Here is a 26,203-nt window from a genome sequence, read left to right as displayed (position 1 = left end):
TTGCTGCCTTGAGCGCAAGGCAGAAAAGATAGGTAGGTACATAGGTATATGTATTAGCACCCGTGAAATTCATGCCAAAGGGTGCTACAGAGTCTATTTCTCGTATAGTGCTACTCTGTATTATTGTCTGATCTAAGGGAGGCCGTGAATAAAAGTACCTTTCAACAATGCCCAGATGTCCTTCCATCCAACTCCGGTTACCGGCATCGTTGACTCGTCATCGACTGTATTTGGTTTTGGAGGAAAAGAAAGATTCAATCACTCCCACGGCTTGTCATCGCACCGTACCCCTATGACTGACCAGTCAGGTTGAAATGCATGATGGCGTCCCTAGACCAATCATCTTCAACCCCCTGGCCTTCGACAGGGTTCATCGGTTCGCGACCATCTACGCTGGGTAGCCGGATCTGTGGCGTACTCGCTGAAGGTTGTCGACCCGACAGCGGCGCATCACCACCGCGGGGATCAAAGCCGCCTAAATCATAGCCTTGCCCGCTCGGAGCTGCCGCTCTCGTATCGATAGGAGGCAGCGTACTGACCGGCCTGCTGCTCTTAGCTGACATTTCCGCCGGCGGCAGTTCCGCCATTTTGTTGATTTGGTGGTCGAACTCTTCCTGTTCTAGAATCTGCGGCGCGTGTTCCATGTTCCTCAGCGAACTTGCCCCGGGGATGCCTGAGCTTCTCAGGCTTCCGACACTGGCGCGGTGAGCTTCAACCTGGACATCGTTCTCCAGCCCGGATGCGTCTCCATCTCGAATGTTGAACTGCGCGACTGTCCGCATCTTGCGCGTCACCCAGCCGGCAAGAATCTTGCCACGCTGTTTCTCCGCCAGTCGACTTCGCGGGAAATCGCCCTTGTTCACAAAGGCGACAATATCAATGATAATCTGGTGTTCGCCGAGGATAGCGTTGACAATGACTGGCACAATCGATGCCAGGTACGCTTTGCGGGATACTTCAACCAAGACCACCACGAGACCGCCGGCCTGGAATACGGCGCTGTTCTAGAGTTAGCAGGGTTCAGCCGTGTTATCATCATGCGAGCCACTCACCAGCCGCTAGGAACGATGTTGCGATGGCATCGCTCCACCGATGCCTCTATGTCCATCGGGAAATGGCTAAGGCCGTTGATCTCAAACGTCTCGCCGATGTTGCCAAGCACAAACAGCACTTGCATGTCAACCTGCGCACCGCCAGGTCCGATAGGCCGACTGACGTTATGCAAGAAGCCGAGATCGCCAGTGCGTACATAGCTAATATTAGGGTCGCCATCAATGGTCCGCCCATCGAAGCGTTCGGCATCGAACGCATCTCTGGAGCCATAGAATGACTTGACGCAAGCTTCAGAGTCAACCCATATTTCACCATACTCACCATCATGACACAGCAACCGACTTTCAGGGTTGACAATGGCAATTTGCGTCGACACGGGCACCATGCCGGAGTCCTGAACAAGAAGTGCCTTCGGGTCACTCTCCGGGTCCACAGGCATGACCAAGCCCCTTCGCAACGCTCGCTGGTCAAGCCACAGTTCAATCGGCTCGATACACATGTAAGATCTCGATGCAATCATAGGATTAAGCACATGCGAATAGACGGTGTTGATAGCCGTTCTGTCGAGCCCAGTGGCTGCGAAATGAAGCCGCACTTTCTGGAACACGTCGACGCGTGGTCTTCCTTCCGCCGAAATCATCATATTCTTCAGCTCATGCATCGTGAAGCCCTTGCCAGGCATCACGTTCATGGCATGGTCCAGCATTTGGGGAGTGGCGTAGGTGTCCTTGATCTTATACCTGCTGAGCGTCAAGAATAGCGAAATGGGATTCTGAGCAAATTCGACAGGCGAGATTAGGTATGTCGGGGTGCCGATATAGATGCCCATAAGGCATGAATGAATAAAGCCTAGTCCTGTAGTGCTTCGGACGCATCCAAGAACTGGGCGTGAACTTGTCATCTGACACGTTTCCTTTTGGACTTTGCACATGCCTAGTATGGTATCATGACCAAGTTGGACAGCTATTCTGCGTTGATCGGGTGTCCAATACGTCCATATTATTGCAGGGTAGCCATGCTGAATCCAAGCTGGGTCCATGGTTATACCAAGATCGCGGAGGCCGTTGTTTTGTTTTGGCGGCTTCGACGTGTTGTAGACGCTCGGTACAGCAATCTTGAGAACCTGTGCGGACTGCTTGATGTGCTGCGCAATCGGTTTTGTCTTGAGCAAGTGGTCCACTTCCTGATTGACCAAAACGGCCTTGACGCCATAGTCAGCAATCAAGTGCAAGAATGCTGGCACATCCTCGTTAAGTCGTCGCTCATCCATGGGGGCAGCAGGGATGACTACTGCGCCTATATTCAGGCACGCGTGGACTGCGAATACGAAATCCTCAGAGTGTGTACATCAGGATGACGTGATCTCGAGGGCGTATCTTCACTTTGTTGCGAAGATACATGGCAACAGCCGCTACACGGGTGTCAAACTTCCTCCAGGTGATCCCTTTGCCCTCTTTCCCGCGCCCGTCGATGGTGCACAACGCAAGCTCTTCAGGCTGCCTTGCTACCCGCCATTGGATAAGATCTGTGATGCACGAGAAGTTGTTCAAAGGCGTTGAAGTCCTGTCATCGATAACAACCTCCCGCCTGTCGATACCAGAGTATTGCTTGTCTGCAGGGCCCAGTATATCCTCTCTCGAGTCCGACGCAATAGGGGGACCAAATTCCACCCATGGGGTCTACGCCGACGGGCAGATTTAGCACAGCATGCTCAACGCCGAATTTCACATGGACGCAGGGCAGGTTGCCAAGATCAAACTCCTTCCGACAGAGCATGTTGCCGATCTCCCTACGACCGTTCTTCACCACACGCGGAAGGGAGTTGGGCGCCGTGATCATGACACAATACACTCTCAAGTGGTGTTCCTGCATCAAGACATCCATGCATTTTTCAGATATGGAATCCAACAATGCGGTGTCCAGCTGCCTAGGCGGGCCACCGGATGTCGTAGGAGCTGTGGATGCCGACGTAGACTCCAATACTACGATTGGCAGATGCTCGTCGTTGACATATACGTCGAAAGCGGAGCAGTCGTAGACTTGTTTCGAGAGATTTCGAAGGATGCTCACTACCAAGTGCTGGACAAAGAAGTAGCGATGCTCTGCGACCTCGTGGCCGTGCTCGACCCATTCCACCTTCTGTCTGATGCGGTCCTCGTATAGACCGAGTACAAAGATTTTGCCTTCAATGACCGTTCCGAGGAGGCCGGTTCTCAAAACTCAGGCTCCACGGGGGTTGGTGTCGGGTCGCCAGGCTCAAACTTGTACGGGCGTGCATGAAAGATCTGCTCCGTGTGCTTTGGCAACGCCCAAAACCCACCGGAGAGGGAAGGTGAATCTACCCAGATCTCACCGACAGAATGAGGGGACGCTAGCAGGCCAGTCTCGGGGTCTACGACACAAAGCGTAGCGTCCGGGATAGGGTACCCGAAAGCGCCCACGCGCACGGTACCTGGCTCTGTCGATGCCTTCTTCCTCGCTTCATCCCCAATAGCAACGACGACCACTTCGTTCGTCTTCAGAGCTTCCCGGTCAAGGAGGGCCTCGCCAAGTTCATTCTTAGCAACCTGTTCTTTTGTTGTAGTCGTACCCCCACCGAGAAGACTACCAAACCCATTTGATGGTGCAGACTTCTCTTCCTCCTTCTCCTTCTCCTCATCTCGGTCCGTATCGCTTTCAGATCCATCGCTCAGTTCAAGCTTTAATGGACAGCCCATACGTTCCTCTCCGCCGAGCCAGTCCCTTGTGCTAATGACCATGCCACCATGTTCGGGCAGACACAGCATTGGCGCCACAACCTCCCTGGCGCGACCATTCCGGAGTGGGCGTAGCCAACGATCGGCCAATACTTCGTGGAACTCGCTGTCAACAGTAAGAGTGTCTATGAGACAGAGCTTTACTGATTGGAAATTTGGCTCCATGCCCTTCTTGAAGTTTCGCGTAGTCATTGGATCTTGCTGATAGTTGAAAGCAGCCAATCTGAGACCCGGATAATCGGCGACCATCAGGGTCGCTTTGTATTTCGTGATGAGATGCGCATAGAGTCCAGGGACGCTGACTGCCTTGTTTTCTAGCCATACCGTTGTATGGCCACTGTAGACATTGAGCAAGACCCCGATGATCATGCCTATACCTTGACGAGGGTCCAAGTACGATAGGAGGATTTCGCTGCTGGCACCACCGCCAATAAGGCGTCCGTTCTTGTCCCGCAAAGCACGATTGAATGTGTCCCCAGGCCCGTTGTTTGGCACAGCGGATGTTATAGCACTCATGCAAGCCATTTGGTGCATGATGGTGCGATGACTCAAGACTACGCCCCTGAGGTCTCCCGTAGGCGCTCGGGAGAATTCAATATACGCGAGGTCCGGAACGGACAAGGGAGGCACATCGTCCTTCTTTTTAGGATGATAGCTGCCAAACTCGTTGGTCTTCCACCATTCGACGCCCTTGGGCCAATTCAGCTTCTGCGTAGTGATGTCGCGTTGAAAGGCTTTTAGATTGTTGTCGGTTGTGAGCGCAAGATGCGCTTGTGTAGATGTTAGTATAAGATTTAACTTCTGATAATCCTGTAAATCGTTGATGGGCACAGCAACAACACCGGCAATAAAGCAACCCAACAAGGCTATTGCAAAATCGATGACTTCAGAATCGCGATATATGAGCGCGACTCTGTCTCCACGATACAGTGAGCTCTTATCACGGATAACCTGCGCGACCTTTTCAGCGCGAGATGCCAGTTTGTCCCACGTAATGGAGGCTATTTCTTTGCCCTTGGCATCTAGAACCCAGTAGGCCGGCAATTTCGCGGTTGTTCTCCCGCGGTGCCGCAGGACGGCAGCGATGTTGTCGAATGCGGACATGGCTGTGCTCTCGTCATGGGGATCATGTATCGCAAAGGGCACTTCACGCGGTTCCAGAGGCAGCTGGTATTGGAGCGCTTCCGGGGGCGGCAAATCGTTCGCGGTAAGCATAGGAGGAGCCATAGCAGCTGTCGGGGAAAAGGCGTCACTGGACGAATATCTCTGCGCGCCTCCGCCATACTCAGCTCCGGGCGTCTGGTCACTGGCCTGCTGGCCAGTAAAGTCGGAGAAGTATCCCTGAGAGTCTAGCATGGTTCCTGTCCTGCTATCGTATTGGCCGGGTGGCGGTTGGCCGTAGCCCCCTGGAACTCGGGTCGAAAAGCATAGTCCCCAGACACCATGGTCCCGGAGCGTGTCGGAGGATCGGAGCCCATTGTGTACGACGGGCCAGCGTTGAGAAATAACGAGTCGCGGGCTGACAAGTCGGGTCGGTGCTCTGCCAGAGGACCCCCTGGCCTCATTAGGCCTGCGGGATGATCGTAGCCATAGGAGTGACTTGAGGCAGGAGGGCCTGATGACTGCGGTCGCCAATCTGCGTGGGACATATGACTCGGTGGCGCAAACGGAGCGCCGTGCTCGGGGGTATTGGAACTCAGGGCAGCCAGTGCGGCACCGCGGTGCCCATCGCTCGAAACATAAACATCATCGTCGGGCGAATGTATTCTCAGGCCGCCTGTTGGTTTCGCTATCTCTTCTCCAGGGACCATAAATTGCGAGAGGAGTTGTGTGCGACGCTTCTGAAATCTAAAGCAGGTTCAATAAGTTAGAGTGGTCCAATGAGACCAGGCAGCCGGCCACTGGTGTTGCGTGGTGGCCTGGACAAGGTCGACGAACGTACCCTTTCTCCGTGATATCTCCCTCCTATGTACGATGATAGAGCATGTCAGCAACACATCACGCTTCGGCTGCATCGTGCTGTGACTTGAGCCAGTCATTCGGGGGAGAGCACACGGCTTTCGTTTCGATCTTACCCCGCTAAGCACAGGGAGGAATCAAGCCGGCGGCGAGGGAGGAGACTGCAAGATAGGAAAGGAAGTGCTTACCTCGAGCTCCCTTTCGAGCTCGTCGAGCTTCTCCTGCAGGTTGGGATCGAATTGCGCCATGGTGTTGCGCGTGTGCGTTCCACAAGCAGCGCGCGCCGGTGTAGGTAGAGTTGATGGTGGATTTTGGTGGACCTAAGAATTCATCCAAAGGGTTGCGGCGGCGCTGTGACGTAGCGGGTGATAGGCTCAAGTCAATTGAGGGAGAGCCGGCAGCAGCAACAAGCGACTCGAGGTTGGTCTCACACGGCAGCGCAGCAGGCGTCAGGTATCAAAGGGTATCATAATAAGAAAGAGGCAGCACTGCTTGGTCCTGGCCAAAGAGGGTTCCAGGTTGCTTTGCAGTAGGAGTCAGGTCAATGGCGGGCCACATCGACTTATTATTCCCGCGCCGATAGAGTAATAATATGTAAATGAATGGACCTCACCGAGAGACAGAGAGGGAAGAGGGAGGGATACGGTACAGCTAGTGCCGGCGAGTTGAGAAGCAATCGGCCTGTCTTGCCTGTCTGGCCTGTCTGGCCTGTCTGGCCTGTCTGGCCTGTCTACTGGCCTGTCAGGGGACCCCCAATGGATAGCCCAATGGATAACAGGCCCTAAACCCGATGGGTACTATGGCTCTGGGCGGAACAGCGGCTGCAGCCATTTGATTGGGCCACTGCATGTACGGCACCTCGTGTTCGACACTGCAAAACCGGCTGGCCGCCTACATCCGTCACCTCAACCATGCAACATCTCCAGATCGCAGCAGGCGAAAACGAGACAGTTGGGCTGCGTTTGCAATCGGCCGCATGTAGGCTATTAGGGTAGGTAGTTATATATGCATAGTGCTGTGTCCAGTTCCTGTTCAAGCAGTTATGCACATAATGCTCTTAGGTGGTTCACTTAATCGTACACTACTGTAAGGATCCAGATCCTGGGCCCTGTCGATAAGATTGAGGTGGGATGCAGCTCAGGAGACGGAACCTCTGGAACAAGCACAGACCCATTCCATGTCCAGACCTACTTACAGACCATGCATTTTTCTCTTCTTGCTCTCTCCGCCCGGACTCAAATCTGGATACCTACTTTTAAAAGGAGCAGGTAAACATCTTTGCCATCCACGGTGCTCAGATCAAGAAGAAGAAGGAGAAGAAAATCTAGAATTGTGCAATGTGAGGGGTAACGCTCCCAAATCCAAGTTTTTCTCTCCTGTCGCCTCAAACGCCCAAAGCTCTGAAGCCCCTTTGTTGAGAAATGGAGCCACCTCTACTGACTGACTGACCCCAAAACCCTGCCTCATATTTTCTATGCCCATATTACCCGGCCTGTCGGCTTGTTTGTTCTACTAACACAGATGCCAGGTACCTATCGCATCCCAGAGGATTGGCAAGGCTCGTAAACGGCTGTCAATGCCAAGATGCAGCTTCTCTCATCCGAAGCCCTTGCAAACCCCAAACCCCCCTGTTCTGGGTCAGGGTGTAGAGCAATAATTGAGGGTAGGGGTTAATCGAGCAAACAAAGCACCCCGGCTGAACCAGTTCAATGATGTCTTTGTGTTTGGTCTGCCCGCTTGGCCTACCCGATGAAAGCTCTTGTTTAAAGGCTGCCATAATGTAATGGGCTCCATTGTTGTTACGGAACAAATGCCATGTGGTGTGTTTGTTTCAAAAGCAGTATAGATAATGCTTCTTGGCCGGTCGGATACTTGATGGTGGCTCTCGGATGACGAGTACATTAAGTCAACAAACACATTGCTTTGTCACGCGACGGGACGACCAGCGATCCGGCCATCCCAGCGGGACACTCTTCTTTCATTTACTGTCACCGGCCGCTGGAGACCAAGCTAGCGCCAACAGGAAATCACAGTGAAGTGACGGAAGAGCAACTGGAAGAAAAGAGAACCGCCCGGCGCTATGGCCTATTCTTCGGATTTTGACGTCGATCAGACCCAGAGGATGGCGGGTGCGGATTTCTTCGGCCTGGGCGATGACGCTCTCAACCAATACGATTTTGCCAATATCGAAGTACCCGATGTGAAGTTCGAGGTTGAACCAGCCGAGCCGTTGGGAGGGGTTTATTGCTCCAACGGCGACAATGGTCTCGGCGCTGGTGAGCCGGGGCCGGATGTTCTACCCGGCTCCGACCTTTGGCCACAAGCATCTAGTGACGAAGGGCTGTTCTCAGATGCGTTTCCCTTTGAGCAAGTAGATGTCAAGAATGAGTTTGCGGCGGATGGACAATATCAGCTGCAGGAATTCCCAAGCTACATGGAAACGGGCCCATTCAACGAGCACCCTTGGGAGCAGTCTGGCATAACCCAAGATGCGCAAGAGTTCTCCATGGAGGCCCCAGTGGCATTCAGCAACGCCACCACGGCTCGCAGAAGCGCTCCAGCGCCGTTGGACATGGCAAAAGCGTGGGCATATCAACCAGACCCTGATTACGTGTATGGGGAGTCTGATAGCTCAGTGCCCGTTGGCGAGGAGCCGAAGCCGAAAAACAGCCCGTTAAATGGCCCAATCGAAACGCTCCCCATGAACAAGGGGCAACGCCATGCTCGCAGAAAGCGTGGCAGCACGGATCTCCGTGATGGCAAGATTAAACGCAACACGCGTCGGAAGAACGGCGACCAAGTGGACCCGAAACTTATGTCGGAGATGTACTATGGTGCTCAACCACCCCCAAGGAAAGCGTGGGGGCCCATCCAGAAGGGCAACAAGCCCCTGTTCTCTTATAACCGGTATGGCGAAGTTGCAAAAGGTAAGGCTTTCGACTTGAAGGAGATGCGCTGGTACCTGTTCGACAACCCGTCGGAACACCAACTAGGTAAGGAATGGGCCAAACGAGTCCCCGAGCCCGGTGAGCAACGTAGGAAACATGTACGTCGTTCGGGTTTGACCCTATGGATTGGCTGGACTCCTGCTCAAGTGAACGACCGCTACCCCAATAGCGACTCCAACAAGTGTAAGTTGCGCGATTGTGCGTTAGATTCTCGGACCATCAAGACTGGTGATCCCCGGGTTATCTTTGACGAGCGATGCAACGAAAGGGGAGACGCTATCGACCCTTACTACAATAGTGCGTACTGCCATTTGTATTGCTTTGAGAAGTATTTCAACCTGGTGCAGCTAGCTCATATTCTAGATCTGCGCTTGGATGACAGACATTTCGATAAGGAAGAACAGAACCTATCGGCCTTGAAAGCAGATGAGTACGAGGCTTGTAGACAGTGGTTCCAGGACAAATGGCCGGGTTACTGCAAGTGGTATGCGGATGCGTATCAGCCCGCAAAAGAGCGCCGGGATGCGGCCAGGAAGTCTTCACCATCAGAAGGACTTCCTGCTCAAGCGGTAGAGGAATTCCGGAACTGGCACTATTCCCTGACAAGCACAATGATGGAGAAGAGCCTAGGACTCGAGTCGAAGGCAAAGGCCAAGCAGCGGGCACGTAGGCGAGCCGTGAAGCCGGACTCCTGCGATAGGGATACACACAAAGGTGATCTGGATTTTGCCCAAGCGTCAAGGAACAAAAAGCCCGTTGAAGCTGTCGGTCTTTTGTGGAACAATTATCAACTGAAAAAGCACAACCGTCAGCAAGCGAAGTGGGAGGCGTCGTATTCCAAATCGAAGCCTGAGGATAGAATGGGCCCAGGACAGGAAGTGAACTCTCTTTGCCAGTTCAATCCGCCTGAATGGATGACTGCCAATCCAGCCAAAAGATCGCGTCCCTCCGACGAGTCAGAGCCTGCGGACGAGATGTCGCATCCCACCAAACGACGGCGTCAGACACCAGTTGATGGGAGAGTGGGACCTCAAGCCAGCAATGGCATGGCTCATATCGATATGCAATCGCCGCATCTTTGGGGCCCGCAGCCACCGATCCATCCCGAGTTCGTGAAAGTAGCAGAGCCTTCGCAGTCCCTTTATGACATACCAGCCTGGAATCCGTCTGCAGCTATGGATCCGAGCCCGGAGGTCTCTGTAGACGCTGGGGTGTCAGATACATTGGAATCTGACTTTGCGGTGCTGCAGGGAATGGGCACAGATACAATGAACGCCGTGATGGACTATGATGCCCACATGCATTTCTACGACTTTACATCTCAAAACGACACCATTGTTGTCAAACAAGAACAGAAAGCCTCGTCAGAGATTGACAAAGTCGTAGGGTACAATACTTCTGTTGAGGTGAATACCGAGAAGGATTTTGATATCACCAACTTTGTCAAGCAAGAAGACAGTCAACCTAAGTCACCAGTGTCCTCATTGTCGCCTGGCAAGCGGAAGCGTGATGATGACGAGGAAGAAGACGCCAGCAATGGTGAACGATGCACCAAGAGGCGCTGCAGCGAGTCATCGAGGTAAGTAACACGTGCTTTGCAGGCACGGGAAGTAGGTGAGTGCAGAAGGTGAGAGGCGGGTACCTACACATGGCAAGGTAGGCATAGAAACGTCATGTTTTGCCGCGCACTGTTTCTCTGTCTTTTTTGTTTACCCAGCGTAATTGTTTCTACATACTTCACATGTTCCGAAAGGAACTGTTCCCGTAGATTGGAGAAGAAGAAAACAAGAAAATAAATATAGGCTGAGTCGTAATCGCAAAGCCACCATTGTTGAAAATTGGACCAGAGCTAGTTCGTCTAAGTGATATCTAAATAAAGGGTTGAAAATAGCATACCTTTAGTGATGGCTGTAAGGTTGCCCCTGTTCAATTACCCAGCTATTGTCTTGAGAATCCCCTATAGGCTATAGCCTATAACTCGCTGTTAGACTCACAGCGCCAAGCCCTATGGGATTTACCCGTCACTAAGAATAGAAACGCTTCCCCACCAACGAACCACTAAAGCTGCCAGGTACAAGATTAAGTCAAGATACATAGAAACAAGGTTTCCCCCACTAATGGTCGATCAATTGATTGTGAAAAATCGAAAGCTATACACGTTTGATCTGGCACCTACCTACTCAGGACACTCTGTGGTGGGAGTCAGGCGGCGGTCTATGTGTATGTGGTATAAGCATATACATGTATATCCTGCTTCGATCCCGGCCAGTGCCCAAATCCTTCACGGACAATAATATGCTGCGAGGGCAAGGCAGCAGCATGTGCGGGAACACCAAGTATAACACCACGGTCAATATAAGCTTTCTCTTTCCCCCATTTTCTAAATGAAGAGAGAGAGGTTGTTGGGTTATATCTCTTCTCTCCTTCCCTCCTTCCCTATCTATCTAAGTACATATTATCACCAAGTAGCAACAACAGCAAAAGAGGAAAGATCCAATTACTGGCATGTGCCAACTAACTATTTTCTCATCCAAATCCATTAATTGTTGAGGACTCAGCGGTACTACTATACACGTACATAATTCAGGTACTAAGTCGTAGCGATATGTGAACTGGCGTCACATTCGTGCCCGCCTCGCCACATCTCCTTCCAGGCTAACAGTCCGAGTCAAGCCGAAAAGGGGATTGGACATGGGCAAGACGGGTGGCAGGTGGACGAACAACAGAGAGCGAAGAAGAAAGCCACCACTTACCCACTCCATAAGATCCGGATTCGGGCCGCAAACCATGTTCGCATATGTATACGTGTACAGACGAGACGAGACAAATCGAGGTGTTTTCCTGATTATGAGCATGTTGAATAGTGTCCGACGTAGGAACCAAAAGTGAGGCAAAATGGGAGAAGATAAAAGAACCAAATGATGATACTGCTCAGGCCCACCGTTACCGCTCCTTGACTGACTGCCTGTAAGACCACGTTGTTTGCATATTCTTGGCTCTCGGTGAATTCAGTTCGATTCGCATGAGCAGGATGAGAGAAACCATATTAGGTACGATTACGAGCTCCTTCATGAGCGGGCGGTTGATGATAGAAGAGCCCTCTCGCCGAAGTATCGGTTGAAACAGCGAATATAAAGAAAAACATTGAGGGATGGAGGGAGCCAATTTCACACACTCTGCTCTAATTGCAGCTTACATAATATCGGGCTATATTGACTTTTGAGTATGTATTAATAAACACCCCAAGCTCGAGCCGAATGTATATGAGATCAAAATGAGAGGAAACGTAACTTACCTAGACCAATCTGGTGGCAGGCGTGGGCGGCTGGCTGGCTGGTTGTTGCCTCTGCGCCAAAGATGCTCTGCTGGAAACAACGCCTGAGGAAAAGGTGATGGTGGTAGGTGAAAACCAATGTTGGTACAATTATGTACAGGAAGTATTTAGACAACGGACACAGGATTTGATGGATGTGTACAGTAGCCTTGTACCGTCGCATTTCAGCGCTGCATGCAATATGTGCCTGCATGCCCATACTACGTCGTACAGCGGGATCTAAGGTCTGTATCTGTACACTATCTGCGCTATCTGCCACTCCACAGCAGCCCGCAGCCCGACGTGGGGCACATTCCTGGGAATTTTAGTCCCAAATCGCCCAGGAATGCAGCGGCAAGCCCGAGAAGCCTCAACTAGGAAAACGACAAGCTGCTCAATGATGGCCAAATGTGAGCAGAGCTGAGTGACTAGCACAGCCAGCCATACAGGGTATATGATGCCATAATGCAGCTGTAGCCTAGGAAAATAGACATATGATAAATCCAATCCTCCAATTACTGTCGCTTTTCAACTCACACTAAGCACTCATTGCGGCCATTGCACAATCGAGGGGGAAAGATAGGTAAGGTGGTTTTGGTAGTCCTACATTGACTTTTCGTCTAATAAATGCGCACATCGGGTAAAGTACGCAACGCTCTTTGTGTTGTTTCAAATACAACATCCCAAATTGGTTCTTTTAAGAAAAACATCCTGCTTCCAAAAATCCCGTCCAACAACAGGAGGGAGAAACGGGACCCAAGGGAAGGAAGGAAGATCACGTGTAACCCAACTCCGCCTGGCTGAACTTCCGGACGGACCTAAAGCGAAAGCGGGCTGGGCTGGGCTCAGCACTCAGTTTGCTTGCACCAACGCGCGCGAGACAGCTGCTTATTAGTACATAGAGCTTGACCACACTCCCCCAAAACCCACCCCCAGCCGGGCCCGAAGTTCTCAGAGAAAGCTTGCGCGAACCTCATCAAGATGGACGAGGAGGAAAAGGGCTCGGCCCTGCAAGTTGTCATACTGGTAAGCGACTTTTCTCTTGTTTCATCCCGTCTTCACTCTCGTTTGCTTTCTTCCTTCGGCCCTCGTGTTTGTCCCATTGCGCAGCGCGCGCCCGTCAACGATTCTGCGGCCGTCGATGCAGTCGCATTTTTGGTCCATGGCCTTTCCCGGACGGACGTCATGGCCCCAAGTCCACCATTGGGGGCCATATACACGCGTACGCACCTGGACCTTTACTCGCGTCGAACTTCCAACAAAAGAACAGGCGGCCACCAGAAGTGCTTCATGGGAAACCGCATGGGCCAGCTGTTGTGTGGGTGCATTGCAATTGCATGCATTGCATTCACCAGATCCGAGGAGGTCCTGCCCGAGCATGCTCTCGCCTGGCCACACAAGGAGCTTGTTGCGCCATTGCGCACCCATGACTTGTACTTCCGTGGCGTCACTTAGTGGTGTGGGGGGCCCTTGATGGAGTTACCATCAGATCGATCGGCTCGAGCCAGATGCGCAAAGGACGACTGCTTTCATGCCCATTGTTGGCGAAAGAGAGACACGGGGGAAAAGATGCTAGTCCTTCAAGCAAGAAGACGAATGCCTTTGTTGGGGGGCTTTAAGACTCGAGGGGCATGGGACGTGTGGTAACGAGTGGAATGATAGTCGAGTAACCGTGCCACAGTGGGCGGGCCACCAAAAAACAACCGAGCCAGGTCTTTGGGACGTGTCACGTGCACGAGCCTGTGATGGCCTCATCTCATCATTGTCTCCCGCCAGCAAAGGGGGCCAAGGGCTGCTCGGGATTATATACTGCTGGAAGACCCTATTGACGTCACAGGCCATATCTGTGGCCTCTGACCAGCAGTGTCATGTTCCGAGGCCCGATTATCCGTTGCATATGCAGCATGTCGCTGGCGATGTTCCATTGGCCCCCGGGGCTATTCCCGAGACAGCCCAGCTCCATCAGACTATATGGCTTACTAGATACACATATACTGACAATCATCTGTCTGCTTCTAGGGCTCCGGCGGTGGTCCGCAAGAGAACAATGTCACAGCTATGCTGGTGCGATCAACCCATGCTGGGTGGGCCAGAGGGTCGGTAGTAGCACTTGATGCTGGCGTCCACCTATCAGCCATAACGCGCATACTGGAGGACACACAACCGGAAGGCCTAGGGACGCGCATCGAGCTTCCGCATATACTCCAGTCTGGCCCCTTTGCAGGTTTGGAGCTGAAATCAAAATCACCTTCGGCAAACGCCTCTCTCATCGCAAGGCAGCTCATTGACACCTATCTCATCACGCACCCCCATCTCGACCACATATGTGGCTTCGTCATCAATACAGCTGGCCTTCCCGGCTCACGTCCCAAACGGGTAGCCGGTCTCCCCTCGACAATATCTGCCCTGAAGACACATATCTTCAATAATGTAATATGGCCTAACCTTTCCGATGAGAACAACGGTGCAGGGCTTATCACGTACATGCGGCTCGTTGAAGGGGGCAGCCCTGCTCTCGGCGAGGGAGAAGGCAAAGGCTACCTCGAGATCTCGGACGGGCTTGCCGTCAAAGTCTTTGGAGTTAGCCACGGCCATTGTATTGAGCGCCACAGCCACCGTGGTTCGGCATCATCATCCCGACTCGGCAGTACTGATGTGAGCATGATGTCTCCTCGCGGCGTTCCTGGCAGTGGCGCAGCTTCGGGTCCCTCTGCACTGTTCCGCTCGACCAGCATGACTAGGATGTCCGGCAGTCAAGAACGGGAACACATGTGTGTTTACGACTCCAGCGCTTATTTCATCCGCGATGAACATACGGGACGCCAGGTTTTAATCTTCGGCGATGTGGAACCAGACAGCATATCACTGTCCCCTCGCAATTCTATGATCTGGCAGGAGGCGGCGCCCAAAATCGTCAGTGGACAGCTGGCAGCCATCTTCATCGAATGCAGCTACGACGACAGCCAGACGAATGATCGGCTGTTCGGCCACCTGTGTCCTCGGTTCATCATCGAGGAACTGCGAGCCTTGGTCAGCGAGGTCGAGCACGCACGCCAAGTTTCCTCCCGACTTGAATCGAATAAGAAACGCAAAAGAGATCTTGAGGAAGCCCTGGGACGTTCGCCCAAGGTTGTGGCCCGTTCTACTGGTGACGACCAGCCAGTTTCACCCAAATCGACCAGACCCTCTCCCAATGGTATATCAATAGGACCTGGCCACGGTTCTATCTCAGACGAACACCCGCCAGTGGACTCTCCACATATCGCCACACCAACCGCTGAGTTGACCCTCAAAGACCTCGACCCGACGATGAAGGCTGTCTTGCCGCCCCTTCCTACAGTGCACCCGTTGAAGGGACTGAAGATTGTCATTATCCATGTCAAAGACAACTTTAGTGACGGAGAGTCTACCGGAGAAATCATCTTGAGCGAGCTCCTGGAGTACGAGCAAGAGGTTCAACTCGGCTGCGAGTTTGTCGTTTCTAAACCCGGTCAAAGTTTCAAGTTTTGAAATTTTGTTACTAGCGTGTTCACCCAGGGGCTTTTCTTTTCATTTCAGGATTGGCCAATCTGCGAGGCATCCTTCCACACTGTGTACGACTGGATGTTATGGATCAAGGGGAGTTGTCGTTGTGTCTTGCTATATGCACGCCCTGGTACTATACCTGGCTTGGGCCACGGAGTTCTGGCTGTTGTGGAATAATTGCGACGGTTTGCTTGGTCTTCTCGGTGGCGTTAAGATGTGTCTGAATGGTTAGATAGCATGCATGGTACACTGGCCCAAAGCCTTGCTTGTGTCAATTTCAAGAGAACACATGAGAGGAACAGACTCTATTTTTGCGTTTGGCATCGGAACAAGATTTGTGTGTATGGATGCCTCCCGATTCCAACTCGCAAGCTATGAAATCTAGTGGTCTACTTGCATTCTCGAAAGAGTTTAATGAGGTCTTTGCAGGATGACTCTCTACGCAGAGGAGTTGTTGCTCTTCAACTTCTCATAGCCCTCCATCCCACCGACGTCCTTCTCGAAGACCGGGCGCGGGATCTCGAGGCCCTCGGTCAAGCGACCATAGGTGATGCCGCCCAGCCTGCTCATCGGGCGCAGGACCTCGGGCGCGACGAGGTTCCGCTCCTCGTTGATGGCGTCCTCGCGGACCCAGAAGCGGACGCCCTCGAGGACGACGAGGACGCCCGTCTTCTTGCCGGGCGTGGCGCGGCTCTCGAACTCGCGGGCGCTCTCGAGCTTGCACTCGACGCTGAAGACGGCCTCGCCGACGCGCGCGGCCTTGACCTCGCGGCAGTCGCTGACGGGCGTGAGGCCGCTGACGTCCCACTCGCTGGCGCCGTAGGGGGCGTCGACGCTGGTGGCGTTGGCGGCCTCGACGAACTGCTCCGAGATGATGTTGACGACGCACTCCTTGCTCTCGACCAGGTTCTTGAGCGTGTCCTTGGGCCGCTCCAGGTTGCCCGCGAAGCCCAGCACGAACAGCGGCGGGTCGTGGTTCACCATGTTGAAGTAGCTGAAGGGCGCCAGGTTGGTGGCGGACCCGTCGGGCGACCGCGTCGACACGAAGCCGATGGGCCGCGGCACGATGCTGCTGATCAGCAGCTTGTAGTTAAAGGTGCCGGCCGCCCGGGCTCGTACGGGTCAATCGTGACGTGCTTCTTGGCCGCGTCTTCCGCGGCGTGCAGCTTGTTGGCGCCGCCGCCGAGCTGCCAGGACGGGTCGGCCGTCTTGGTGTAGCGGAAGGCGGCGGAGGTGTCCCAGTCCGGCCGCGACTCCTCGACCTTCTTGAAATCCGGGTGCGGATTCCGCTGGATGAGCTTCTCTGACTCTGTGGAGATTGAGCTTGACATGTTTCTGGTGGTGAGGAGCTGAGGGGGAGGTGCTGAAGGACGGAGGCGAGTTGATAATAGTGCGGGTTTGGATATGCGAGTAGAGGCAGTATTGATGTTTGAAGTTAGTCGAGTGAACACAAGAGGTCTTGACAAAGGCATCACACGAGAACAGGCTGGGAAGAGTGGTGCAGAGTGAGTGTCAATAGCTGAGTCAGCTTTTATTCATTCACTAACAAGACGCTGCTGGATATGGGGGAACCAGGGAAGTTATGGAGGATCGTTACCAATCCGGCTGTAAGTGGTTCCCTCCTGTTGGTTCCGCACTGGGACACGCCGTCATCAGGCGAACCCCGCCATCGATTTCCTCTCCGCTCGGCCAGTCGGCTATTCATGCGCGTAATTGATTGACCTAACCTCAATTCCGTCGTCCATATTGAGGGGTATTCCCGGGGCATTGGCGATCCTTGAAAACGAAACCAAGTATCCCAAGATGGGATCTTCTTCTCATCTGTATTCTCGTTTGTATTCTCGCTATACTGCGTGTACGACATAGCTGTCACTTCTCAACTCTCTGACTGGGGTTCACGGGTTTGCAGGTATGATGTAATCTCGGTATTTCTGCCCATTGGGTGACTTGACCAACCAATGAGATAGGCCGTCTGATCCCAATCCGTAAATCATGATTGTTCACGCATTGCTGCTGTATCATATGTCTGCCATACTGCTACAGTTGTTTTCAATATATGTGAAAAATTCCTCAACCAGTATTACCAAAAGCTGCTGGGCCTTGTTACCCTATAGGCGAGACCATACTCTGTCGGCCTCTTCATTCAGAAGTTGCCAGACATGGAGCCCCTCCTCCCATCGGTTATCAGCCCACACGTCTGTCTTACCGTCACTTCTCAGCCGTCTCGCCTCTTTGACTCCCTTAGTCCCCCATTCAACATCATCGCCATGGACGAATGCTGCCAGAGCCTCGTTCCACGGCTTCAAGATCCGCTTGTCCTCGTTCGTCAAGCCAGGGTACCAGAACCAGATTGCCATGTCTGTCGCATGCGTCACGCCCCATTCCGGAGGGTATCCGCAACACTCGGCCCGCCACTCGATTCGATATCGTAGAAGATCTTTTCCAGGCTGCAGACCATGGTCTACCAAGGCTCTGTGGAAACCGCGCTCCAAGCAGTGGACCTGTAGGTTTGCGTATGCATGGCCGAAAAGGTCTTGCCAGTCCTTCATACCCGGGGGCAGAGTCTTGGAAGCTCCGCAGTAGTCTACGAGTAGCTTTGATACAGCAGTCTCGGGGTAGTCAGCGCAGAGGCGGGTGTACACGCCATCATATGAGTTCTTTGCTGTCCTCCACTGGCGATAGAGATTGTGTTCGTCTCGGCATTCGCCATTCATCAACTTCATTCCTCGTCTCTTCATGCGGCGGGCAAAGTCGCCCGAGTTGATATGAGCTATCGTTTCTCGAGAGATGAAAGAATCATCCGTAGTTGCGCGGAACTCGGTGATGCTCATATCCTTCTGGCTATCCACAATCACCTTGGCGGGTGTCTCTCGTAGGCGCTTCAGTTTCTCTTCAGCCGACAGACTCAAAGGTATGCCGAGGACTCTGAGCAACTCTTCAAACTGCTTTTGCTGTTCGACGATGCCTTTGGCCTGAACGCCGGGCCCGTTGCTCCACATGATGACTCGCTTGATGACTGCCTTTTCGTCAGGCACAAAGTACAGCTCATGTGCAAGTTGCTGGAAAGTGCTGTGGGAGCCGGCTGAGTAACCGCCGACGGTGATATTGCCCGGATCGCCACCGAAAGCTCGGATGTTGGAGTGCGTCCATTCCAGGGCTAAGCGTTGGTCCCAGAATCCCATGTTACCAGCCGCATGACCATCGCGAGCTGCTTCGTCGTGTAGCTCGGCGCTGGCAATGAAGCCGAAGGTGTTTAGACGATACGCCGGTTGCACAATGATACACCGCAAAGCAGAATCATTCAAGAGATGTGTGATGGACTCGGGTGTCATGTTCGGGTTCCCCCATTGCAGAAAGCCTCCATGGATGTAGAAGAAGACAGGCCATCCGTTCTTGGGGGCCGAACCTGTGGGGATGTAGATGTTTAGATGCAGGCAGTCCTCATTCCAACTTTCTTCATTGCGTGAGCTCTGCCAAGCAGGCTGCGGACAGACAGCACAGCTGCCTGTGAAGTTTCCTGGATTTGATTTGGTACCATATCTGTAATGGAGCGGAAGTGGTCTTGGACGCCTGAATCGGAAGGCTCCGAGTGGCGGTAAAGCGTACGGGATGCCGCCAAAGTAGTGACCGACGGGCTTCGACTTCTCACATAAAGTAAGACCGGTGACAGAGCCCAGCTGGCGGGTATCAAGCGTGTAAGGAGCAGTCGTATAGTTCATCTTGGAGCCCATATTGCCCGGAAAACCATGCTTTGTACGAGCAGATTGGAATCGAACCAAGAAGAGCGAGAGAGAGAAGGAGATAGGGGTGTTTTATCAAAGCACCTGCTTGATACCGCAACCCCGCCGAGCCGCGGCCGGCAGATAAAAACGGCCGACCGTCTGAAACCCCCATAGCATGGCCCGTAAAAGAACCCATGTCTAGAGCCATAACTTGTAATGGCGGTATTGATAACGTCCATAATTATGGGTAGCTATTTCATGGAATGTGTGTTCTACTTGTCTCGAATTATCTACATAGGTAGCTCTGAAGAGGCTGAACTGGCAAAAGCCGTCGTCTGGGGCGTATTGATGGTCGACATGATCAGGGGTGCGTCGTCCTTTGTCGCGTAGAGTGTTATAAATTAAATCATTATTACGTTTTTCAAGCTGAGGGAGCCGTGCTAAGTAGGTAGTCTTAATTACTATTATATGAAGCTCCCAGCTTCCAATGCTGTCCGCGATCTTACCTGAACCTCTAGTTGAAAGCTACCTCTATGCGACTGATGATCCATCCCCCATCTCACCAGGACATTGATCTAAGTACCTACAGAGTACGATGGGAAGGATACGCCCTCTAATAAACCGAGCTGGGGTCTCCCCACGTTACAGGGGACCTTAGCGTGGCCTTTGGCGCGCCGGGCGCATCGATAAGATAAGAATTTTGGATTTTTAGTGCAGGTACGCTACCCTCTCGCCGATAGAGTCATCTCATGCAGCATCCCGGGGCTGCAGCTTTGCGAGCCTACTACTTGGGTTGGATATTTATTTGTTTCAATTTCTCCCTCCTGGAACAATGCGCAACGAGGCTTCATGAAGATACCTCCCGCGACTCAGAAGGCGCTGAAGAGGACTCCAGCGCTGCACCCACGTGCCAAAGGCCCGCCCATACTTGTCACCCCGTCCACCCTTCAGAAAACCCGAAAGGCGACTCCCCCAACCACGAAAACGACATCGTGAACCCGGCGGCCCTTCCGCCTTGAGCGCCAAAGCCTTCCCCATGTCCGCCCAGAGGTCCTTTCTCCCACCTAGGCATCGCTTCCAATCCAACCAGAAATCAACGTTTGAGGGCGCTGAAATCCCCAACGGGCTGTTTGAGGCCAAAAAGGGTGCCACCCTTAAGATCATACCAGTCCCTGCAACTTTGCGCCTTGGGAAGAAGCAGCCGTTCTTCTTCTTGGTGGATGTTCCCGAAAGAGACCTCGAGGCCGAGAAAAAGGACGAGGCCGATAAGCGGGCACGAGCGTTCGGGGCCAAGATGTTGAACTGGATTCAGATCGTCACTACTCCCACTGCCGATACACCGGGTACAAGTCTAGTTCTTCACTTTGACGACCGGCGCTATGTGTTTGGTAACATTTCAGAAGGCACACAGCGGGCCATGGTACAGCGCAAGATCGCCTTAAACAAGACAGAGGATGTTTTCATTACCGGTCCTGTAGATTGGCACAGTGCTGGCGGCTTGCTAGGCATGGTCCTCACGCTTGCCGACGTGATTGCCAGTGCAAGGGAACATTTGGGTGCACAAAACGCCGAGCGACAGCGCAAGGGAAAATCCGCCGCCACCGACAAACTTCTATCGCGGTTGAGCATACACGGAGGCAAAAATCTATCCCAGTTCCTAGCTACTGCACGACGTTTCATCTTCCGGAAAGGCTTGCCGCTCAAGCCGCACGAGATTCGGAATGATCCGCGCGTACTCAACCAGGGCTCAAACGAACCCGACTGGCAAGACACAAACATCAAGGTCTGGTATGTGCTGTTAGAGCCCGCAGACAAGGCTCCCGTTGATGCTACTCGGAAGCGAAACGCCGATGACTCGGAAGCACCGGACACTGTGAAAGGAGACAGCACCGAGGAAGAAGACTTCCAGGCCACTCAAAATGTCGTGACCCAGATGTTCAACTCTAACTGGAGAATGGACGCTTTGGTTGAGACGACTTTACATGAGGCTAAGCTCCCGGCAAAGTTGTTTGTACGCGATGAGCATGGCCACATTCAGGTGTATGAAGGGCCCTTACCAGGCAGGGACGGAGACGTCCCGAATATACCAGTTCTGATTCGCCAACCGTGGCCAGCCGCAATGGTACCGGCGCTCCCCACACAGAACCAGCACGTCAGTCAATATGCTACATTGTCAAGAACCATGATCGCCGGGGAAAATTCGACCCAAAGAAGGCTGCACAGTTCGATATACAGAAGAAGGACTACAGCAGTCTTACCAGGGGTGAAAGCGTCACCGCCAAAGACGGTAGCGTGGTCACCCCGGAAATGGTCTTGGGAGACACTGTTCTTGGGAAGGGCTTCGCCGTCGTGGACATACCTGACGTTTCTTACATCGAGCCCCTGCTAAACCGGTCAGAATGGTCGAATGCAGAGATTATGGACAATGTCTGTGTGATGTTCTGGTTGCTTGGACCTGACGTCGCCACCGATGCCCGCTTGCAAAGCTTTATGAAAGATCAAGCCAAGATCCGCCATATTGTCTGCTCAGGGGACACTGCTCCAAACATGATTGCCCTGGAATCCGTGGCGACACAAGCGTACAAACTACACAGCATCGACCCGGAAAGATTCCCCTTGCCGTATTTCAGTAACGTGCAGACGCTTCACGGCCACGCAATCAACGAATCTCCTGATGGGTATGAGGCTGGCCGAACAGGCAAAATGATACAGTTTTCTCCCCAATTTCTGCATCAAGATGACAAAATTGTGGGATTCCCAGACCTTGAAAAACTGGCGGGAAGCGAGCCTCAATTCCCCGAGGTTACCGCACTGGCCAATAAAGCAAGAGAGCGGTTGCAAGATACCGACTTCCTAGCGAAGATCGAGAAGGTAGAATCTGATATACCAAACCGCGATGCGGAGGTTATCACTCTCGGGACAGGGTCCGCATTACCTTCCAAGTATCGTAACGTGTCTGCAACTCTTGTGAAAGTACCTGGGTACGGTAACTACCTGTTTGATGCTGGCGAGAACACAATGGGCCAATTACGACGAGTGTTCGGGAAGGAATTGCCCACAGTGCTGCGCGAGCTCAAGGCGGTATGGATTAGCCATCTGCACGCTGACCATCACTTGGGAACCGCCGGTGTGATAGGGGCATGGAACAAGGAGACGAGCAAATCCAACTCGTCGGCAACATTGCATGTGGCGTCACATATGCACATGTTGGACTGGCTCCGCGAATACGCCCAGGTTGAAGAATTTGGCTACAACCGCCTGACGTTCACCGAGTTCAGAAACTACGATGCGGTTACTCGCATTGCCAATCCTCGTATCTTCGGTGCGGAGCAAACTGAAGCTCATGGCATTGAGCGCATTGATGCCTGCTTTGTTGACCATTGCCATGGGGCTTTGGCGACAGTATTTACTTGGCCTTCGGGTCTGAAGATCGCCTACTCGGGTGACTGTCGACCCAGCGACAGTTTTGTCAAGATTGGCCAGGGTGTTACCTTGCTGATCCACGAGAGCACGTTCGACGACGAGCTTAAAGGCGATGCTGTCGCAAAGAAGCACTCCACCATGTCCGAGGCCATTGATGTTGGCCGTAGGATGGGCGCGAGGCGCATTCTGCTCACCCACTTCTCCCAGCGCTACCAGAAAGTGCCGGTGATTGAGGAGAACTTGGAGGTCAAGCCGGATGCGGATGGCAAAGACAAGGCAAGGCTCGACGAGATCATCCTGGTGGCCTTTGATTACATGCGTGTCAAGCTTGGAGAATTCAGGAAAGCGCAGGCGTTCCTGCCAGCTATACAGAAGCTGTTTGATGATGTGACAGAGCAATAGACATGGGTATATACTACCAAACCTGTGAATCAAGAACCCCAACTCATGTAATATGGACAGCCATGCCCATCCGTGAAATGTCTTGGCCCCTTGTTTTCGGCAAAGTCCTGTACGGTCTGTTTACTGTGAAAGATATGGATATTGCTGAGTCGGCCTAGTTGAGGAGTCAACATCATTACTCCCAACCACCACCCTCGATCACAAGTGAGCTACTATACGCATAGCACCCTCTAATAAGTTCGAGACTCGTCTTTGTTTACTAAACATCGTTTGTCCGACTCTACAGATATGATATCTATGAATTTTTGTTGCGTTCATGAGGCAGCACAGACTATATAGCAAGGGAGAAGAAGACTCTGTCCGTCCGTCGGACCATCCCGCCCTCCTCTCCCCTCTACTCGTCGAACAAGGTATAGTTGGGCCCGTTGCCGTCGCCCTCGCCCACGACGGCCCAGCCGACGACACCGGTCAGCTCGCCGGAGCCGACGTCGCGCGAGAAGACGACGACGCGGTTGTCGTCCTGCAGCGCCGAGGCGACGAGGGTGCCGGCCCGGTTGATGTTGAAGCCGCGCGGGTTGCGCCCGCCGGCCGCCGCCGTCTGCACGTGCTTCAGCGCGCCCGTCGCTCCGTCGATCCGGAAGCTGATGAGCGGGTCCGACGGCACCGCCGTGCTGTTGCGCGGGTCCAGGTTCGGCATCATGAGGGAGTTCTCGCCGCGCGAGGAGGCGATGACGAAGCGCTGGTCGGGCTGTTTAGGAGTTGGGTGTCAGTATCAGTACGCATCCAACAAAGCAAGGTCAGGTGCATATGTACTTACGGATATCTTCAGCTCCGCAGCCTTGGTGCCGGCCGGCACGCTGCCTCCAGGACCATGGCTGCTGAAGTCGAAGAGCCGCTCCATCGTGAGCGCGCCCTTCGCGTACGTGACCTTGTATCCGGTGATGGTGTTGCTGAGCTCGTTGAGGACGTAGAAGAAGGTCTTGGGGCCGGCGGTGGCGAAGACGCCGTGGCGGGGGCCCGAGCCGGGGAGGGCTTTCACGGGGTCGATCTCGGCCCACTCGATGGACCCCTTCTGGAGCGCGTAGACGCGGAGCAGGTCGGCGCCCAGGTCCGGGACCACCAGGAACTTCTTGGTCGGGTCGAGGATCGTGTGGTGCAGGTGCGGCACGTCCTGGCGGTCCGGGACGGGGCCCGGGCCGGCCATGGTGTAGGTCTCGTTCTGGGACAGGGACAGGGATGATGTGTCTTTGACGTCGAAGGAGCTGAAGGTCGAGGTATCGCTGGTAAATGAGATGGCTTGTCAGTATGTACACAACTCCCGGCACCAAATACAGCTGAAATATAGCCAGCTGTGAGAGCAAGGGCAGTATTCTCCTATGCTACAGAAAGGGTGGCACTCACTAGTGAGCGATGGCCAAGCCGTTGTTGTTCGGCCCATACAGCGAGGCACTGACGGGGCTCTTGAGAGTAGGCAGGATATCGAGAGTTTTGAGAGTCGCGTCATCGTTGACCTTGTACGACGTCAACGAGCCCTCGCCGCCCCAACCCTCGTTCAGGCAATACAGGGTCGACTTCCCCTTGTCCAGCGTCATCCAGGTCGGCTCGGATCCGCAGTCGAGCGATTTGGAGGTGACCGTGAGCCCTTCGCCCCCAAGGTTCAGAGTGTAGATCGCATGGTCGTTGTACGAGGTGGCCCAGAGCTTGACGGCAGCGGCGGGAGACGCAACCAGCAGCAGGGACAGAAGCCCCTTGGGAGTAACGTCGTTCAGCATATCGGCGTCGAAGTTGAATCTACTCTACACAGGGCTGTTTGCTACCGGAGAAGGACGGCTGGTTGGCTGGCTGGCTGGCTGCCACATTGGTTTCGACAGCCATTGCTAAGGTATTTATTTATTCGGCTACGGGAATGTCTTACTCGGCTGTGGCTGTCATAACTGTTGCAGATCGCCTAACCATGGCAACAAGCCAGACGGGATGGTTGGTGTAATCATCCGCCGGCTGGAGGTTCCGAACTTGTTTTTTTTCCTAGTTGGGTCACCTGCGAGGCATGCTCGGGTCGGGTCAGGTCATGCCATGCAGCGCATGGTGGCTTGCCGTTTGTTCCACGAGTCAGTGTCTTGCCTTGCCCACATGAACGGAAGGGCGACGCACGAATCGACCAGCACACATTACCACGGAGAGCCGAGTGAGGGAAAACAGCAAAACAGGTGACAGGGTGTCATGGACTAAGGCGCTCAGAGCGTTTCCGCCGCTATACACGATTGTTCTCTCGACATGATCTCATACAGGGGTATCGCATCCTACGGTTCCTTCCCCCTCCCATTGGATGCTGCGTACAGGTAAAACCGGGTCGACTCACGCCTCTCTGGAACAGACGGGAAGCAATTCCTACGAAGACGGGACCGTGTTAACGAGCACATCTGCTTCCCCCGCACGATCATGGCAGATTTGGGGTACCGGGCCCCGGATTTCTTCATCGCCCAGGGGTCGGCCCCAAGGGTTCATCTTGGCAAAAGACGCGGCCGAAACCAATCAGAATCAGGCACAACCCAATCGGGCGGCGGAGCGTACCGAATCATGGTCCTTTTCTGCAAAACGACCGACGGAAACTACGATGATTATCGACGACTTTCCTGTTTCCTCCGTCAACCCCCACCCATCTTAGTTAGGAGACAATAATAATACTGGTCAGACACCAACACCATACTGTAATAGACATGGCAAGCTTCTGAACTCGCCGGGGCCTGATCATGATCTACTATAGCTGGGGTAGGTACGTGTGATCAGTAAGAATATAACTCAGAGAATCACAAATGATACACGATCGATGGCTGGTCAGTCCAATGCCCTTGTTGTGTCGTTGTCGATTTCCAGATAATTACATGGAAAATGATGGGCTGGGGAGACTCGCCGTGACACTTAGCATGCATACAACCTTATTACGAGGGCAACAACAACAATAAACATAATGATGCATAAGAGTTTGCTAACGTTCTCGTGTAACACATATCACTGTGAATTTTAGACTCGAATTATGCTTGCCCCAGTATCCAACCACTCAATTTTCTATATCCAAGATCAGAAGCTCAAGAGACAGCATGC

At 53.3% G+C, this 26,203-nt stretch overlaps 7 protein-coding genes across 7 annotated transcripts; 3 read left to right on the top strand and 4 right to left on the bottom strand.

Moving 5' to 3' along the window:
* Nucleotides 1-290: 290 nt before the first annotated feature.
* PG997_003574 (acyl-CoA ligase-like protein) lies at nucleotides 291-6,016 on the bottom strand (the record flags this gene model as incomplete). The annotated part of the gene is made up of 8 exons (XM_066807889.1): nucleotides 291-999; nucleotides 1,053-2,386; nucleotides 2,436-2,640; nucleotides 2,714-3,236; nucleotides 3,374-5,175; nucleotides 5,223-5,657; nucleotides 5,752-5,774; nucleotides 5,957-6,016. 8 exons carry the CDS (start codon nucleotides 6,014-6,016, stop codon nucleotides 291-293), a joined length of 5,091 nt encoding a protein of 1,696 aa, XP_066671507.1.
* A 1,832-nt stretch (nucleotides 6,017-7,848) lies between these two features.
* On the top strand, nucleotides 7,849-10,299 carry PG997_003573 (uncharacterized protein; the record flags this gene model as incomplete). Its single annotated transcript, XM_066807888.1, has 1 exon — nucleotides 7,849-10,299. One exon carries the CDS (start codon nucleotides 7,849-7,851, stop codon nucleotides 10,297-10,299), a length of 2,451 nt encoding a protein of 816 aa, XP_066671506.1.
* A 2,711-nt stretch (nucleotides 10,300-13,010) lies between these two features.
* Nucleotides 13,011-15,539, top strand: PG997_003572 (uncharacterized protein; the record flags this gene model as incomplete). Its single annotated transcript, XM_066807887.1, has 2 exons — nucleotides 13,011-13,055; nucleotides 14,049-15,539. The coding sequence occupies 2 exons, from the start codon at nucleotides 13,011-13,013 to the stop codon at nucleotides 15,537-15,539; spliced, it is 1,536 nt and encodes a 511-aa protein (XP_066671505.1).
* A 453-nt stretch (nucleotides 15,540-15,992) lies between these two features.
* PG997_003571 (uncharacterized protein) lies at nucleotides 15,993-16,885 on the bottom strand (the record flags this gene model as incomplete). Its single annotated transcript, XM_066807886.1, has 2 exons — nucleotides 15,993-16,626; nucleotides 16,674-16,885. 2 exons carry the CDS (start codon nucleotides 16,883-16,885, stop codon nucleotides 15,993-15,995), a joined length of 846 nt encoding a protein of 281 aa, XP_066671504.1.
* Nucleotides 16,886-17,662: 777 nt separating this feature from the next.
* On the bottom strand, nucleotides 17,663-19,273 carry PG997_003570 (uncharacterized protein; the record flags this gene model as incomplete). The annotated part of the gene is made up of 1 exon (XM_066807885.1): nucleotides 17,663-19,273. The coding sequence occupies one exon, from the start codon at nucleotides 19,271-19,273 to the stop codon at nucleotides 17,663-17,665; it is 1,611 nt and encodes a 536-aa protein (XP_066671503.1).
* Nucleotides 19,274-20,312: 1,039 nt separating this feature from the next.
* PG997_003569 (tRNA processing endoribonuclease) lies at nucleotides 20,313-23,101 on the top strand (the record flags this gene model as incomplete). Its single annotated transcript, XM_066807884.1, has 2 exons — nucleotides 20,313-21,316; nucleotides 21,391-23,101. The coding sequence occupies 2 exons, from the start codon at nucleotides 20,313-20,315 to the stop codon at nucleotides 23,099-23,101; spliced, it is 2,715 nt and encodes a 904-aa protein (XP_066671502.1).
* Nucleotides 23,102-23,495: 394 nt separating this feature from the next.
* Nucleotides 23,496-24,873, bottom strand: PG997_003568 (3-carboxymuconate cyclase; the record flags this gene model as incomplete). The annotated part of the gene is made up of 3 exons (XM_066807883.1): nucleotides 23,496-23,849; nucleotides 23,919-24,381; nucleotides 24,503-24,873. 3 exons carry the CDS (start codon nucleotides 24,871-24,873, stop codon nucleotides 23,496-23,498), a joined length of 1,188 nt encoding a protein of 395 aa, XP_066671501.1.
* Between the last annotated feature and the right edge of the window lie 1,330 nt (nucleotides 24,874-26,203).

This window comes from Apiospora hydei (genome assembly GCF_038363865.1).
Source record: "Apiospora hydei strain CBS 114990 chromosome Unknown utg000004l_segment0_segment0, whole genome shotgun sequence".
In the NCBI taxonomy this organism is placed as follows: Eukaryota; Fungi; Ascomycota; class Sordariomycetes; order Amphisphaeriales; family Apiosporaceae; genus Apiospora; species Apiospora hydei.
Note: the sequence above shows the minus strand (reverse complement) of the source record. Positions and strands in the feature narration are given on the sequence as shown.